The sequence below is a fragment of the Penicillium pulvis genome (assembly GCF_028828015.1).
Source record: "Penicillium pulvis strain IBT 33274 chromosome Unknown contig_10_segment0_segment0, whole genome shotgun sequence".
Lineage (NCBI taxonomy): Eukaryota > Fungi > Ascomycota > Eurotiomycetes > Eurotiales > Aspergillaceae > Penicillium > Penicillium pulvis.
In genome coordinates, this window is record NW_026643071.1 from 365,024 (window position 1) to 378,675 (window position 13,652).

At 49.0% G+C, this 13,652-nt stretch overlaps 7 protein-coding genes across 7 annotated transcripts; 5 read left to right on the forward strand and 2 right to left on the reverse strand.

The window, feature by feature from the left end:
* Window positions 1-11: 11 nt before the first annotated feature.
* On the forward strand, window positions 12-303 carry N7503_000163 (uncharacterized protein; the record flags this gene model as incomplete). The annotated part of the gene is made up of 2 exons (XM_057059724.1): window positions 12-60; window positions 89-303. The coding sequence occupies 2 exons, from the start codon at window positions 12-14 to the stop codon at window positions 301-303; spliced, it is 264 nt and encodes an 87-aa protein (XP_056926647.1).
* A 2,169-nt stretch (window positions 304-2,472) lies between these two features.
* N7503_000164 (A4/G1 family peptidase) lies at window positions 2,473-3,273 on the forward strand (the record flags this gene model as incomplete). The annotated part of the gene is made up of 1 exon (XM_057059725.1): window positions 2,473-3,273. The coding sequence occupies one exon, from the start codon at window positions 2,473-2,475 to the stop codon at window positions 3,271-3,273; it is 801 nt and encodes a 266-aa protein (XP_056926648.1).
* Window positions 3,274-4,668: 1,395 nt separating this feature from the next.
* N7503_000165 (uncharacterized protein) lies at window positions 4,669-5,148 on the reverse strand (the record flags this gene model as incomplete). Its single annotated transcript, XM_057059726.1, has 1 exon — window positions 4,669-5,148. The coding sequence occupies one exon, from the start codon at window positions 5,146-5,148 to the stop codon at window positions 4,669-4,671; it is 480 nt and encodes a 159-aa protein (XP_056926649.1).
* A 999-nt stretch (window positions 5,149-6,147) lies between these two features.
* Window positions 6,148-7,261, forward strand: mep20 (uncharacterized protein; the record flags this gene model as incomplete). Its single annotated transcript, XM_057059727.1, has 2 exons — window positions 6,148-6,376; window positions 6,429-7,261. The coding sequence occupies 2 exons, from the start codon at window positions 6,148-6,150 to the stop codon at window positions 7,259-7,261; spliced, it is 1,062 nt and encodes a 353-aa protein (XP_056926650.1).
* Window positions 7,262-7,653: 392 nt separating this feature from the next.
* On the reverse strand, window positions 7,654-8,484 carry N7503_000167 (uncharacterized protein; the record flags this gene model as incomplete). The annotated part of the gene is made up of 2 exons (XM_057059728.1): window positions 7,654-8,154; window positions 8,215-8,484. 2 exons carry the CDS (start codon window positions 8,482-8,484, stop codon window positions 7,654-7,656), a joined length of 771 nt encoding a protein of 256 aa, XP_056926651.1.
* Window positions 8,485-9,663: 1,179 nt separating this feature from the next.
* Window positions 9,664-10,828, forward strand: N7503_000168 (glycoside hydrolase family 28 protein; the record flags this gene model as incomplete). Its single annotated transcript, XM_057059729.1, has 2 exons — window positions 9,664-9,897; window positions 9,950-10,828. 2 exons carry the CDS (start codon window positions 9,664-9,666, stop codon window positions 10,826-10,828), a joined length of 1,113 nt encoding a protein of 370 aa, XP_056926652.1.
* A 1,031-nt stretch (window positions 10,829-11,859) lies between these two features.
* N7503_000169 (class I SAM-dependent methyltransferase) lies at window positions 11,860-13,410 on the forward strand (the record flags this gene model as incomplete). The annotated part of the gene is made up of 10 exons (XM_057059730.1): window positions 11,860-11,889; window positions 11,940-11,989; window positions 12,045-12,101; window positions 12,149-12,178; window positions 12,229-12,270; window positions 12,326-12,439; window positions 12,498-12,523; window positions 12,578-12,764; window positions 12,821-13,249; window positions 13,302-13,410. The coding sequence occupies 10 exons, from the start codon at window positions 11,860-11,862 to the stop codon at window positions 13,408-13,410; spliced, it is 1,074 nt and encodes a 357-aa protein (XP_056926653.1).
* Between the last annotated feature and the right edge of the window lie 242 nt (window positions 13,411-13,652).

Here is a 13,652-nt window from a genome sequence, read left to right on the forward strand (position 1 = left end):
TTTGAAACAAAATGGCGTCTCGTTGGGATCCAACCCTTACTGTCCAGCCTTTTACTCTCGGTTCATTTCCTAATCCCATTCTTTACAGTACGAATCGAAGTATCGAGCTTTATTGGCCTTCAGGATGCCGAGAGCGACAAGCGTCCCTCCAACGCTTCTGCAATACCATTTCTTCGGTGGTCGCCTCGGGAGATAATGAACATCGAAAACGTCTCACGCATGTATGAAGTGTTTGAATACAGTCTCAACAAACCCATCATGGTCTACTGTGGGAGCGAAGCACTCGACTCACAGCTGGTATGATATTGAAGAGAGGGTTTGGATGTCACACCTTGGACACAGTCCTGGAGCTAGGCTATAGGATTAACTCTCTAGGGCTTGGTGCTCTTGTTTTTTGATGAGGCCTTCCAAGGGCATTGTCAGGTTCAACTAGCAATGCTCTCGAATGGATACTCAACACGTCCTGGATTCCGCAATGGACCGATTCTTATCTGAGCAGATACCATCATTTCGCCCATTTGGCATGGAAGGCGAAGACTTCCTTGGAATTCACTGCACAAAAAACAAGTCTACTTACTTGATAGTTCATTTATCTTTTCACCCAGAGGCCCATTGTGAGTGTACATCATAACTGCAACGGCATTTAGATCCGAGCAGCGCGTGGCGCCAGATATGCACGTTATGCCAAGTGCCAAGAGAAGCAAGGAAGCAACAAGCAATTTATTGCTTGAATACGTGGGCTCATAGATCATTGCGGTCGGACTCTCTTCCTTGCCCCAACTCCAACGTCCTTTTGATCCTTCATCCTTCCGCTCGGCACCCCTCATTTTTGTTAATCTCCCAAGTTCTCTCCGAGGGGCTATTCACAGGCTTTCATTGGATTGCTTCCCAACCTTGTGACACGGACCTTTCTTGGTATGAGATGGGCCATACGGTAGCAGCCGGGAATTGGGTTGGGTGATTCACGCGCCCCACTCGTCCCCGCTCGAAAAGGGGAAGGATTCGCGGCATTTGATAGAGCCACCTCATCAGACTCACTGCTGACCATTAGCACTCGGATCTAGTCTTCAAAGAAAGTTAGCGTGCCCGGCCGCCTTGCTGATGACTCGCCTCCCCTCTATTTCGGTTCGATAGGGCGCTATCCTCTACTATCTCTCGTCGGGCTCTCCGCCCAAGGGGCCGCATTCCAGGCATGGATCAGCGGGCGGACCTTCCTCGCTTGCGGGTACCTGGATCTCCCTGCGATTTTCAAGATCAACAGCAAGATCAACAGTTAGAGAGAAAGTTGTCGCAGATCGGCCGTTATCTCAACATTTTACAGGTGGGAAAGGATTTCTCCTCTGTCCCCGCCAATTTTGCTTGACGAAAGCTTGGCTTGTTCATCATCCGGCGTTAGCTTGTGCGCCACAGTAGCATCGCAACAGCATTGCTTATCGGGAATCACTTCAATCCTTCTAAATGAAATGGTCGATCATTTCCTTGTTTGCCTTTGTTCATCTGAACAAGGTCATTCTCCGTATACGGTCCCATGCCTAGCTTTCTGGACCCGAATACTAAAATTCGAGAAAACATGCCTTATCGCGACACCTGTTCCCGTCGGAAATCCGTGTGTCTGCAGGACTGGTGCCAGTACCGGATGATGGTGGAGGCGCACATAGAGGGGCAAGTGGCTGATTTCGAGCCCTGTTGACGAATGTGGGGATCGATATCTTCAGAGTCTTATGCCGGCTGGCCGTCTCCAACCCGCGAAGCCACCCGTTGCAGGTATGTTTGCTTTGCAATATACCCTGCATGCGCTAAGGTGATATTGTCTGGTGCGCTCGACCAATCGTATGTCAGCTGTTCCTGTTTTTGATAGGAAAGCACGTTATCATATTGTCCATGCGATTTCAGACCACACCCTCTTTTGCCCCCTTTTGTCCATTTGATCAAGGAAAATGGGATTAAGCGTCCGCCAAGAAACTTTCCGTTGCTCATATGGCACCCTAAATGGACATGTTTAAGGGGCGATAACAAGTTGTTATCGAACGGCCATAGACACAAAAGCTAGCGCGATCTTCATCACTACCTCATGAGAGCCGTGCGCAATTCTTCATCAATCTCTGCAGAAATGACCATAGCATTTCGCGCGAACTAGTTCGACAATTCCATCGGTCTCCGACGGCGCCAGATATTGGCCGGCCAGAGGTGATTCTGCTGTCCGGGTCAGCCTATGGCCATCCGGTATCGACGATAATGTTGCATCGAGACGAAGTCTCATGGCGCGGAGGTATGGATTGGATCCTTTCGGAACTCCTCATTCCGCCATCATCATCATCTGTCACGAAACTAAAGATAGATAATGGGAAGTTATATAAACCCAGTGCTCGCTGCTTCGTTTTGCTTCTTCATCACACAGCTTCCTCATCCTCTACTCCACTATCCAAAGATTAGTCCGAGTCCAGTTTTCTTCAAGAACAGCCAGCCTTCAAAATGAAGTTCTCTACTGCAATCCTTGGTAGCGCCCTTGTCGCCAGCGCTCTTGCTGCTCCTTTGACCGAGAAGCGTGCCGCTCGCCGTGCCGCTCGCTCCGCCGCTAAGCGCCAGAGCAACCCTCCCTTCAAGCCCGGCACCACCGAGGCCATCGATCTCTCGAACACCTCCGAGGTCGAGTACAGCTCCAACTGGGCTGGTGCCGTCCTCATCGGTACTGGCTACACTGCCGTCACTGCTGAGTTCACCGTTCCCACTCCCAGTGTTCCCAGCGGTGGCTCCAGCCGTGAGCAGTACTGTGCCTCCGCCTGGGTCGGCATTGACGGTGACACCTGCGACACTGCTATCCTGCAGACCGGTGTCGACTTCTGTATCGAGGGTAGCACCACTTCTTTTGATGCCTGGTACGAGTGGTACCCCGACTATGCCTACGACTTTGACCTCACTGTCGCTGCTGGTGATGTGATCAAGATCACCGTTGACGCCACCTCCAAGACCGCCGGTACCGCCACCGTTGACAACGTTACCACTGGCAAGTCTGTTACCCACACCTTCACCGGTGGTGTTGACGGTGACCTGTGCGAGTACAATGCCGAGTGGATTGTCGAGGACTTCGAGGAGGATGACTCTCTTGTTCCCTTCGCCGACTTTGGCACTGTCACCTTCTCCAGCGCCTCTGCCACCGATGGCAGCTCCTCCGTTGGTCCCGAGGATGCCACCATCATTGACATTGAGAGCGGTAACTCTGTCCTCACTTCCGTCTCCGTCACCGACAGCACTGTCGTTGTCAAGTACGTTTAAGTGGACCATCAGGACCATATCAGTAGTCATTTCTTGAAATGACTCCTAATTGGATAGCTGGATATAGCTTATTAAAGCTGAATTGTGGTGAGATTGAAATGAGTTGATGTGTTGGGAGCTGTCAAAAGTGCATTCTTTGGAACCTGTTGAGCATGCATTGAGCCTTTTAGTATATTTTCATTGTCTATTTTGACAATCGCATGTATGCCTCATGAACTTTGGTCAAGAAATGTCATTTACATTGTGCTTTGAAACTCTTCGCACCCGTCGTATTCACGTAGACGATACCCTGGCCTGATCAATCTTCTGATGGCGTTCATAAGTAATTCGTACGTAAGATGGCAATTTAGTTTGAATAATTATTTCCTCGTCCCGGGTACTGCCTTGCTCGACCTCCTTGGCTTTGAGGTTATAAAATTAGTTAATAATGATAGTCAGCTCAGTCTCCGAAGAGTGACTAGTCTTACCCTATTATTTGGCCTTCCAACTGTTCCAGCCATGCATAAGGCTATCTCTACACCGCCTCATTAAACCAATATTGCAACATGGGAGCAGCACTTTGACCCTCAAGACCCCTGCTTCGGGGGGTACAATACTTTCTTCGGCCCGATAGAGGGTCCGGTGTCCGTCCGCTTGTGTTTCTGCAGGTACATAGTCCGTCGATTAAATGCCAGCGCTTTCCCCTCCCATCAAGATATATAAAAATCATGCTTTGATCGTGAGTCTCCTTGCGCTCGGCCTTCTTCTTCTCCTACTCCACATTTATGTGGAGCCACAATTGGGGGCCCACAACTTAAAACTTTGACTGTCGCCATTCTGCGACTTCATAGATAATCAAGCTTCAGGGGAATAATACCCTGGTTACATACAAGCTATCGCTTGAGATTATGTTTCCTAAAATATCTTGGGTTCAAATTATATGTAGCTTGATGTTTACATGGTATATAGCTCTGATAATGGCTCAAGTACCTATGTAAGCTAGTCATTGAAACGATTTATCCTCCTTATTTTTGGCCTTATTTGCCACAGTATTCCCGTTCGTTTCCAACTATACGTATCTCCGCTCGGTCGCTAGACTCGTGCATGCGTTTTTGGGGATCAGAGATCTCACTCTGTTCTTTTACAGTTCCTCAAAAGCGATGGTGTAAATCATGACTGAAGTTCATGAATAGGTATATGTTTCATAGCTGGAAATTCTTCACTATATGCCAATAAACAGGAGTCCCCCCAAGAATACCAAGGATTCCAAAAAACATATACCTAGGTAAAGCACTGCAGCAAACTCTGATTCCATATCTGATATAATGTAAACACAATAACCATTAAGACTCCCTCAAAGACCTGCTCTCGGATGGAGCTCAAAGGCACATGTCAACCAGTAAAAAACCCCCGACATCATTTGATTTCCACAACAGTCACATTCGACTCAACTTCCCCGCTCTCCGACCCAGAAAGATCCTTCAATTGGGATGCAGTAACATCAAGCAACCCCTTCAGCCAAACGGCCATCCAGATACCGCGCGCACGGACAGAGTACTCGTGGCCTGTTTGAAAATACAGACCGGTCAGAGTTGCATCGCACGTCATTGTTTCGCCCGCATTGATCTCTACCAGGTCATCCGCCGATGCGGGAAGCTTTCGTGATATCTTTATTGTGTCGGCTGCCAGTGTGTGTCCGGTCGTTGTATCGCGTACTTCGAAGAGATCGAGCAGTGATGCAAGTGGATCAAATGGAGTATTCCAGCGGAGGATTGTGACTGGGGTGATTGTTGGGTTGTGAATTGAGATTTGTAGGGGGAGGGATGTTGGGATTTGCGCGTTGAGGGTTTGGAAATTGGTTGATAGGGTAAGCTGGAGATTCGTGATATAGCTCATTGTTGTGGACTTTTCTCGGGGACAATATCTTTGAAGGCCTTACTGAACGAAAGACACGAGAGTGTGGGATGAAGGTGTGGTTGGAAAACTGGGATCTCAGTCCTAGGGGCTAATCAGGCAAAAGCAAGTGGGGGAATCGGACGAACATCGTGACCGTTTATGGCTAGAAAGATTCACCCCAGTAGGTTGCTGAAATCCATGGCTCCGTCTCAGTACCAAAATCTGCAACAGGAAGGAGAAGCTGCACTCTTCCCAGGGCCCGTTGCAACCTTTCCCGGTCACTAGACTTGGGAGATGATGTCGAACAGGAGGACAAATTCAGGGGATCAAAGCGAAGATCACGCCGGACCAAATCTTGTAACTGCAACAGAGTTTGGAACCATCTGAGGTAGCACTGAACTTTTAGTAAACTTGGCGCTCTCGTCCTACCTTGATGGTACAGTTCTCCGGAGGCTTCGCTATATCCGGGTACAGTACCTGTTCCCTTTCTGATCGAGGTATATTTAGTGTGCCCTACAGCACACTCTACCCCAATGCAATTCACATATTGATCCCTCGTTCCTTCTATGTCTTGGACCATTTGCGATTCCGGGGGACTTTTATAGGTCTCACGATCGCAAAGGGACCCTGATGCCCGGGTATCGAAGGATGGAACAATGCACCACCGAGCCAAGGATGGCCAACAGTTTCTCACATCTACAACAATATCTCAGGAGACCCCTTATCCCATCCGACCAATATGCAGTGCAGCGGATCACTTTTCACGGGAGCCAGTACCACCTTACTGCTCAGCTAACCTTGTGAATGATCACGCCTGTGCATGAGAAGTAGCCTGAGTTTTTTTTGAGCGGACCATATTGAACAAAAGGTCGGAAATGGTATCTATAAATTCAGCTCGTGCAGCCACCAATATTGGGATGTTGATAATTCAAAAGAATCCTTTGCTTGTGATCAAATTGTAACCCATTTTGTGGTATCGACCTCCGTCACTCCTTGATTATGCATCTGATCTCGTTCTTTTCGGCGGTTCTTCTTCTTGCACAACACGCATGGGGTTTGCCAGCCGAGATTAACACAGAATCGGTTTTAGATGTTACCTTGAGTCAAATGGGGAATACCCAGATTAAGGCCGTGGTCAAGAATATTGGTCAAAAAGAGGTGACCTTTGTGCATTTGAACTTTTTTCGTGATATTGCACCTGTGAAGAAGGTTGTGGTTTATCAAAATAGTATGAACCCTTGTTTGTGTTGAAACATGACCGATACTCAGTCTCCAAATAGATGCCGAGGTTACGTTTGAAGGCATCAAGCGGCGCATCAAACTTCAGGGACTTACTGCCGATGCACTCACCACCCTTGAAGCTGGGAAGACCATAGAGGACGTATTCGACATTGCCGCAACAACTGACCTGTCTAACGGAGGTTCTTTGACGCTCCATTCCAGTGGATTAGTCCCTCTCGTACGCGACGGAGTTGTCTTTGACTATGTGCCATATCGCTCCAACCGCCTCAAGATTGAGGTGGATGCCGATAAAGCATCACAGATCGTCAAGGCCATCCCAACTCTGGATCGGCGCACTCGGATGACTTGCGAAAACGCGACTCTAAAACAACAGCTTACAGATGCGCTGGGCGAAACTTCTTCCCTAGCTGCAGCCGCAGCAATTGCCGCTCGAGATGGTTCCGCAGATAAGTTCAATGAGTATTTCAAGACTACAAACGATTCAGTACGAGCAGTGGTCGCGGCTCGGCTTGACGCGGTCGCAAGAGAGGCCAACTCGACCACATCGGCCACCACTTATTATTGCAGTGATGAGTATGGATATTGCGAAAGTAACGTCCTAGCATACACGATCCCAGCCCGAAATGCGATCGCAAACTGCGGTATCTATTACTCTTATTTGCCGGAACTCGCAAAAAGTTGCCATTATCAGGACCGAGCAACGACCAGTCTGCACGAGTTCACTCATGCTCCGGGAGTTTACAGTCCGGGAACCGAGGACCTGGGGTATGGATACGCAGCATCGACTGCTTTGCAGAGTCGTGAGGCAGTTATGAATGCAGATACTTATGCAATGTATGCGAACGGTAAGATGCAGCCCTCCTTCCCGTGATGAAACAGCACTGATCACAGCGCAGCAATCTATCTCAACTGTTAAAGTTCCAAGGTTGTTCGTAAGAACGTTCTTCGGAAAGAGATGATATCTTTTTACATGTCCAATCGAAATCTAGCTGTATACGAGAGTTAAAGAGTTCTACGCTTGTGGCTAACCTTTGCAGAAGATGATATAGGATCTGCAGGTCGACATGCGATTCCAGTATATAGTCGTGCTTTTGAGCCGGTATTCGGGTGGAGGAGCGTTGAACATTTGATGCTAGTTGATTTTGTTGTGTCGCGATCATGGTTGAGTCGGTCGAATCGTCGACGCAATGAATAAACATTTGTAGGACCTATTCTGTGCACGATGTAAAAAGCAGCAACTTGACCACAGGGCTATACTTTGCATCATTTCCGGTTAAGGATATATATCCAGTGAAACACGTCAGGGGTATAAGCGGACGACGACACGGGGCCCGCAGGTGCTTTCAATGGTGTGCGAGATCGTAGAGTCCAGTATTGGTCAAGAATGGAATTGCCTCCGAAACGGAAGGTTGAATATGACATCACAATCCAAGTCGTATCTTTCTGTGTCAATGGCACGAGATGTAGGCCGAGTAGTTCAACCGGAGACAGGGCGAGTAAGGGCCGAGTGTCTAGCAGCTCGCGAACAGCTGGACAAATTTGTGAAAGATCATCTGTCGACGCGAAGTGCCGGTCGGTCGCGGTAGCAATGGCATCGCTGGTACTTTTGTCGAGAATCACGTCGAACGGGGCGAACGGCAAAAGGTCGGAAACGTGGTTCCAAGATAACAAATCGGCCCGTTGCCAATGCATCGCCTCCGAGGGGGGTTTCTGGCTTTCGTATGCTTGTCCAAGACGAACAGCTTCTCCCGAAAAGTCGACATTCTGCATAAGATCACCATGAGTGGAAATGGGTTTTGCAAGTACGGTGCAACTAAAACTTACGACAATGCCATTGCCGTTCCAGTGGCGCTCTACGCACGCGTCACGCAGTTTCAGGCCCAGTTGGGAAACGCCTGGGCCCAGGTGTAAGACGCGCGGTCGTCTGACTGGTCGGCTTTCTAGGTTAGACACCACCGCGTCGATAAGCGCCTCGCCAGAATTCAGCCACTCGCCCACATCCTGACCGGTCGCAAATCGATTATCCCAGAACTCTGGGTTGTCATAGTCTGGGGCTCCAGTAACTTTTTGCGGTCTGCCCGTTGAGATTGCCATGCTCGATGAAGTGTTGAAAAGTCTGCGAGGAAATGCGACTCCCCGAGGTCAGGTGACCTTCGCTTTATGTGAAGAACGCATTTGATTACACTAAATGAAGACCACAAATTGCCATAATTTAGCAGATTCGGTTCTTTTCCTGTGAGAACGTAATTTCATCTATTTATTTCTAGGTAATTGCACACGTGGACTTAAGCTCCACTGCCCAGAGGCTAAGCTAAGTAGAAGTATAGACTTGCATATTATAATGACTGCCTGTCTCCTCTCTACATATTTATTCGCCTCATCCTACGACTACCTCCAGGGCTGAATGGGTTTGCCTTGACCCTGGAATTTCAAGAATTTCAAGAATTTCACTTTCCTTTGATGTATTGGTCTAGGTCTAGCGATTAGACATACTGACAGTCTTGGAACATTCCGAGCTTCAGGGGCTCCCATCACAAGGAATCAAATAAGCTACAATAATATAATGTGGAACATTATGGCTCGATTAAACCCCACGATTGGCCTACGAGTTATCGTTGTGATTGGTCAATAACATATAAGCTAATACGTCTCCACTTGCAAATTGTAGGCGTCTTCATCAATTGATTGATGGAATATTCTCCATATGACCATGTATTACATTGTGGATACACAACACGCTCACCGGAATTACTTCGGTAGAAGCTTGACAGGAACAGTAGACTCGGGAAGCACGGCTCTGTGACCCTATGGGCCCAATGGAGCAAGGTGAGACCGAATGGGTCCGGGTAATGTCCATCATTGCTTGTTTCAGGGGGTCCGTTAGCCACGAATGTCTAATCAAGTGGCCCGGCCGTTAGAGATTGATGGGTCCCGCAAAAGGAACCATTCTTCACCGAGCTAATTTGGATAGAGTGATCCTCTTCAACCCCTGGTTTCTAATGGAAATTGCCCCAACAAAGTCTCGAATTGAATTGTGAAAGGGGACTGGTCGAAAATGCGCATCTATACGGAGTTACGGGGTGATCTACCGAACAAACCGTGGACTATAAGTAGGGGTGTCTCTCTCTTCTGATCATGTTCAGCCTGGTTGTCATTCTCGAATCCATTCACTCTTTTTTGGTATTCTGTTGATCAGAGCCCACTCATTCTTTTGAAATTTCCTTGCCTCTACTCTCGCTATCAAAAAGTTCTGTTGAGCAGAACTATCAAACAATGCCTTCCTATACGCACCTCCTGTGCGCCGGTCTGGCTGCCAGCCTTGCCGCTGCGGCCCCCACCCCCTCGCGCGTTTCCGATGCGGTCAAGAGATCCTCGTCTTCTTGCACCTTCACCGATGCCGCCTCAGCCTCGGAGAGCAAGGCTGACTGTTCCACCATCATCCTCAGCAACATTGAGGTCCCCGCTGGCGAGACCTTGGACCTAACGGACCTGACCGATGGAACTGAGGTACGATCGCTTAGAACACGTAGTCTCCAACCAGCATACTAAATGGATATAGGTCATCTTCTCGGGTACCACCACCTTCGGCTACGAAGAGTGGGATGGTCCCCTGATCGAGATCTCCGGATCCGGCATCACCGTCACTGCCGAGGACGACGCCGTCATTGACGGAGATGGTTCTCGCTGGTGGGATGGCGAAGGTACCAACGGCGGCAAGACCAAGCCTAAGTTCTTCTACGCCCACTCCCTGGATGACTCGACCATCTCGGGTCTCAGCATCAAGAACACCCCCGTTCAGACGTTCAGTATCGAGTCCGACAACCTCACCATCGAGGATGTCACCATCGACAACTCCGACGGTGATGACAACGGCGGCCACAACACCGACGGCTTCGATATCGGCGAGTCCACCTACATCACTATCACCGGCGCCGTGGTCAAGAACCAGGACGACTGTGTTGCCATTAACTCGGGTGAGAACATCTACTTCTCTGGTGGTACCTGCTCCGGTGGACACGGTCTGTCCATTGGATCCGTTGGTGGCCGTGACGACAACACCGTGAAGAACGTCACCTTCACCTCGTCCACTGTCAGCGACTCCGAGAACGGTATCCGTATCAAGACTGTCTACGATGCCACTGGTTCCGTCTCCGACATCACTTTCTCCGACATCACTCTCTCTGGTATTACCGACTACGGTATTGTCATCGAGCAGGACTACGAGAACGGCTCCCCGACCGGTGACCCATCCAACGGTATCACTATCTCTGACGTGACTGTCGATGGTATCACTGGCTCCGTCGAGAGCGATGCTGTCGAGGTGTACATCCTGTGTGGTGACGGTAGCTGCACTGACTGGACCTGGGGCGACGTTGACCTCACCGGTGGTAGCACTAGCGATGACTGTGAGAACGTGCCCGACGGTGCCTCGTGTTAGAGTGCCGCATGGTACTTTTGCACTTTCATTAGTGTGACTTGGTATATTACCGGAAACCTTTCCGGTGCATAAACTGCAGCTGATCCTAGACAGCCACTAGTTGTGCTAGGGTATAATCATCCTTCGAGCCCGGATAGACCGCCTGTTGGCATTGTTAGCGAGAGCTTTGGACATTGTGATTGAAAATTTATATAGACCATATAGATTCTATCGAATCACTTGTAATACAACCCATTTTTCTCCACTGCCGATCTTCACAGTTCTTTCCCGGTTTGTTTATTATTGGTTTTTGATTTTTAATTTTCCCCTTTCCCTTTTCACTTTCCTGCATACAATCTACGGGAATAGCGCGGACAACCGCAGCAATCCGCGAATCCTGTTGAACTCAACTGCGCCGTGTCACCTTGGCGAACAGCCACGGCCAAGAATCGGCCAGAGTGTGGGCCTCGGAACGGCGCGCATAGGCCAGCAATGTAAACGCACAAACCTCCCTTTCGAGCAAACCCCCAGTTGATGCGTGGACTATCAAATGTAAAACTTGATTGAAAAAAAAAACAATATACTCGATAAATTACTTTCATTGAACCCGACCAATAATGGCATGCATATGTACACTGCGATCGTCCCAACCGGTACTAGTGCGGCCCGTTTCCAATTGGCGCGGGAGAAGTTATCCATTGACATCATTCGACAACTCACCGTACAGTAGGGGCTTAGTCCCACTGTGCCGTTAAGGACACGAACCTTCTTTGGTTTTTCTGGCTCGGATGCGGGACATGCTTTCCGTGCAAAATACATTCCACCTGTTGAAGCAGTCTTTTGCCAATCAGTATCCCTGAAGACGAAGTGGGGAAGGTGGTTGCGGGGCGCGTCAAAAGCCAAAACCCAGAAAGGCCGGGCGCAACTTGGTTCCCTTTGGTTTCTAATGCTTCTCCCCTTTTTCCCTCTCTTTGTTTGTCCTGGTCACCGTTCATCCTGCGCCGTTTATTCTTATTTATTTTTCCTCCCTGATTTATATAATTCGTTGAATTATGTCTGGTGAGAATCAAGTAATCTCGGTGGTGGGTTTTTGTTTATTTCCTGCAGGTGTGACTGCGCTAACTGGGCTTAGGACCCCGATTTGTACAGCGCAGGTGCTAGCTATCCTGATGACTGGCAATCGTAAGTTCTATACAAGTTTACAAGTTCTACAAAACTTCATTCTGATCCGTATCAGGGAAACTACCTCGATCGGTTCCTCGATTTACCGAGGTTTGATGGAAAATGGTCGACGGTGGGTGAATCGTGTTTACTAGATCGAACAAAACTAATCGGCAATAGATATCAATCCCTGAGAAACAAAGAATATCTGTATGGAAATTTAAAATACAACGAAAGATTGCCATCTAACATGATCACAGGATTCCCTCGGATGATCAGATGTTCGATTCTTATGAAGCTGGGTATGCCAATCCATTCCGAATGGAATGTCAATTCCTGAAGTTAATGATCTCAAAGACACCTGGTCGCGCTCGTCTTGGACTCGGACAGAGAGAACCCTCTGTTCCGAGCACCTATCACTAACCCAGAGCACATCCTCGATCTGGGCACGGGAAAGGGTACTTGGGCAATGTAAGCAACAACACATATCACTTGTGGTGAATCCGGATCCATGCTGACTCATTACCAGCGATGTCGCCGACATGTTTCCAGATGGTAAAAATACCTCGACTTGGAAGATTTGATATTCAGCGTACTAACGAGTCCTAGCAACCGTCCGCGGCGTGGATCTGTTCCCACCCCCTGTGACCTGGATGCCACCCAACTGCATACTCGAGGTAGATGACGCCCTCCAAGAATGGACATGGCAGAGCAATTTCGATCTTGTCCATCTACGAATCATGATCGGATCGTTTGATGCAGCTGAGTGGGATCGAGTGTACAAGCGCATCTACGAGTAAGCGCCACTCCTTCATTTCGTTCACCACTTCCATATTCTCTGACATCAACCAGCAACCTACGTCCCGGAGGCTGGATAGAACAACTCGAAGCCTTCCCCCAAATCGACTGCGACGACAACAGTATCCCTGCAGACAGCACCCTCCGAACCTGGGGCCCTAACATGTTAGCATGCGGCACAGCCGCAGGTCGAGAATGTGACATCCTCGATACGATGGCAGCTTCAATCCGCAAAGCCGGGTTCGTCGAAGTGCACGAGAAGGCCTATAAATGGCCTATCGGTGGATGGCCGCGGGATCGCAGGTACAAGGAGGCCGGTACAGTCAACTACCAGCATTGGATGGATGGGATGGAAGGGTGGTGCATGTGGCTGCTTACCAAGTTTGGACCTCCCCAGCCTTGGACTAAAGAGGAAGTTGTTGTTTATGTTGCGAAGATGCGAGCGGAACTTAGAAACCCGTATTATCATGGGTACCAACGAGCGTAAGTTTCTGTTATTCTGTGCGGCTGTTTGGATGGTGCTAATTGGATGCAGGCGACGTGTGTGGGCGCGGAAGCCTTTTGAGGGCGAGGCTTTGCCGACTCCTGACTCGATGCCTCATTCGTCAAAGCCACCCGTGTCAGATTCGCAACAGAGAAGATAGTGAGATGTTTTCCGTGTCCTGCTGTCGATCGAAGGGGATATTACACGCAACTAATGGCCCTGGCCTTGATGGATCGTCGCCACATTAATGTTTGCTTTATGTATCACGCCCACCATAAATGTACGTTTGGAGCTGCCCTGGATGGCGCTCCTTAAGATTTTCGGGCTGGAGGCTGTGTCATGTTTGCTTTTTTTGCGTTGTCATGGTCCGAAATAAATGATGCAGATCACTACTTAATGAAG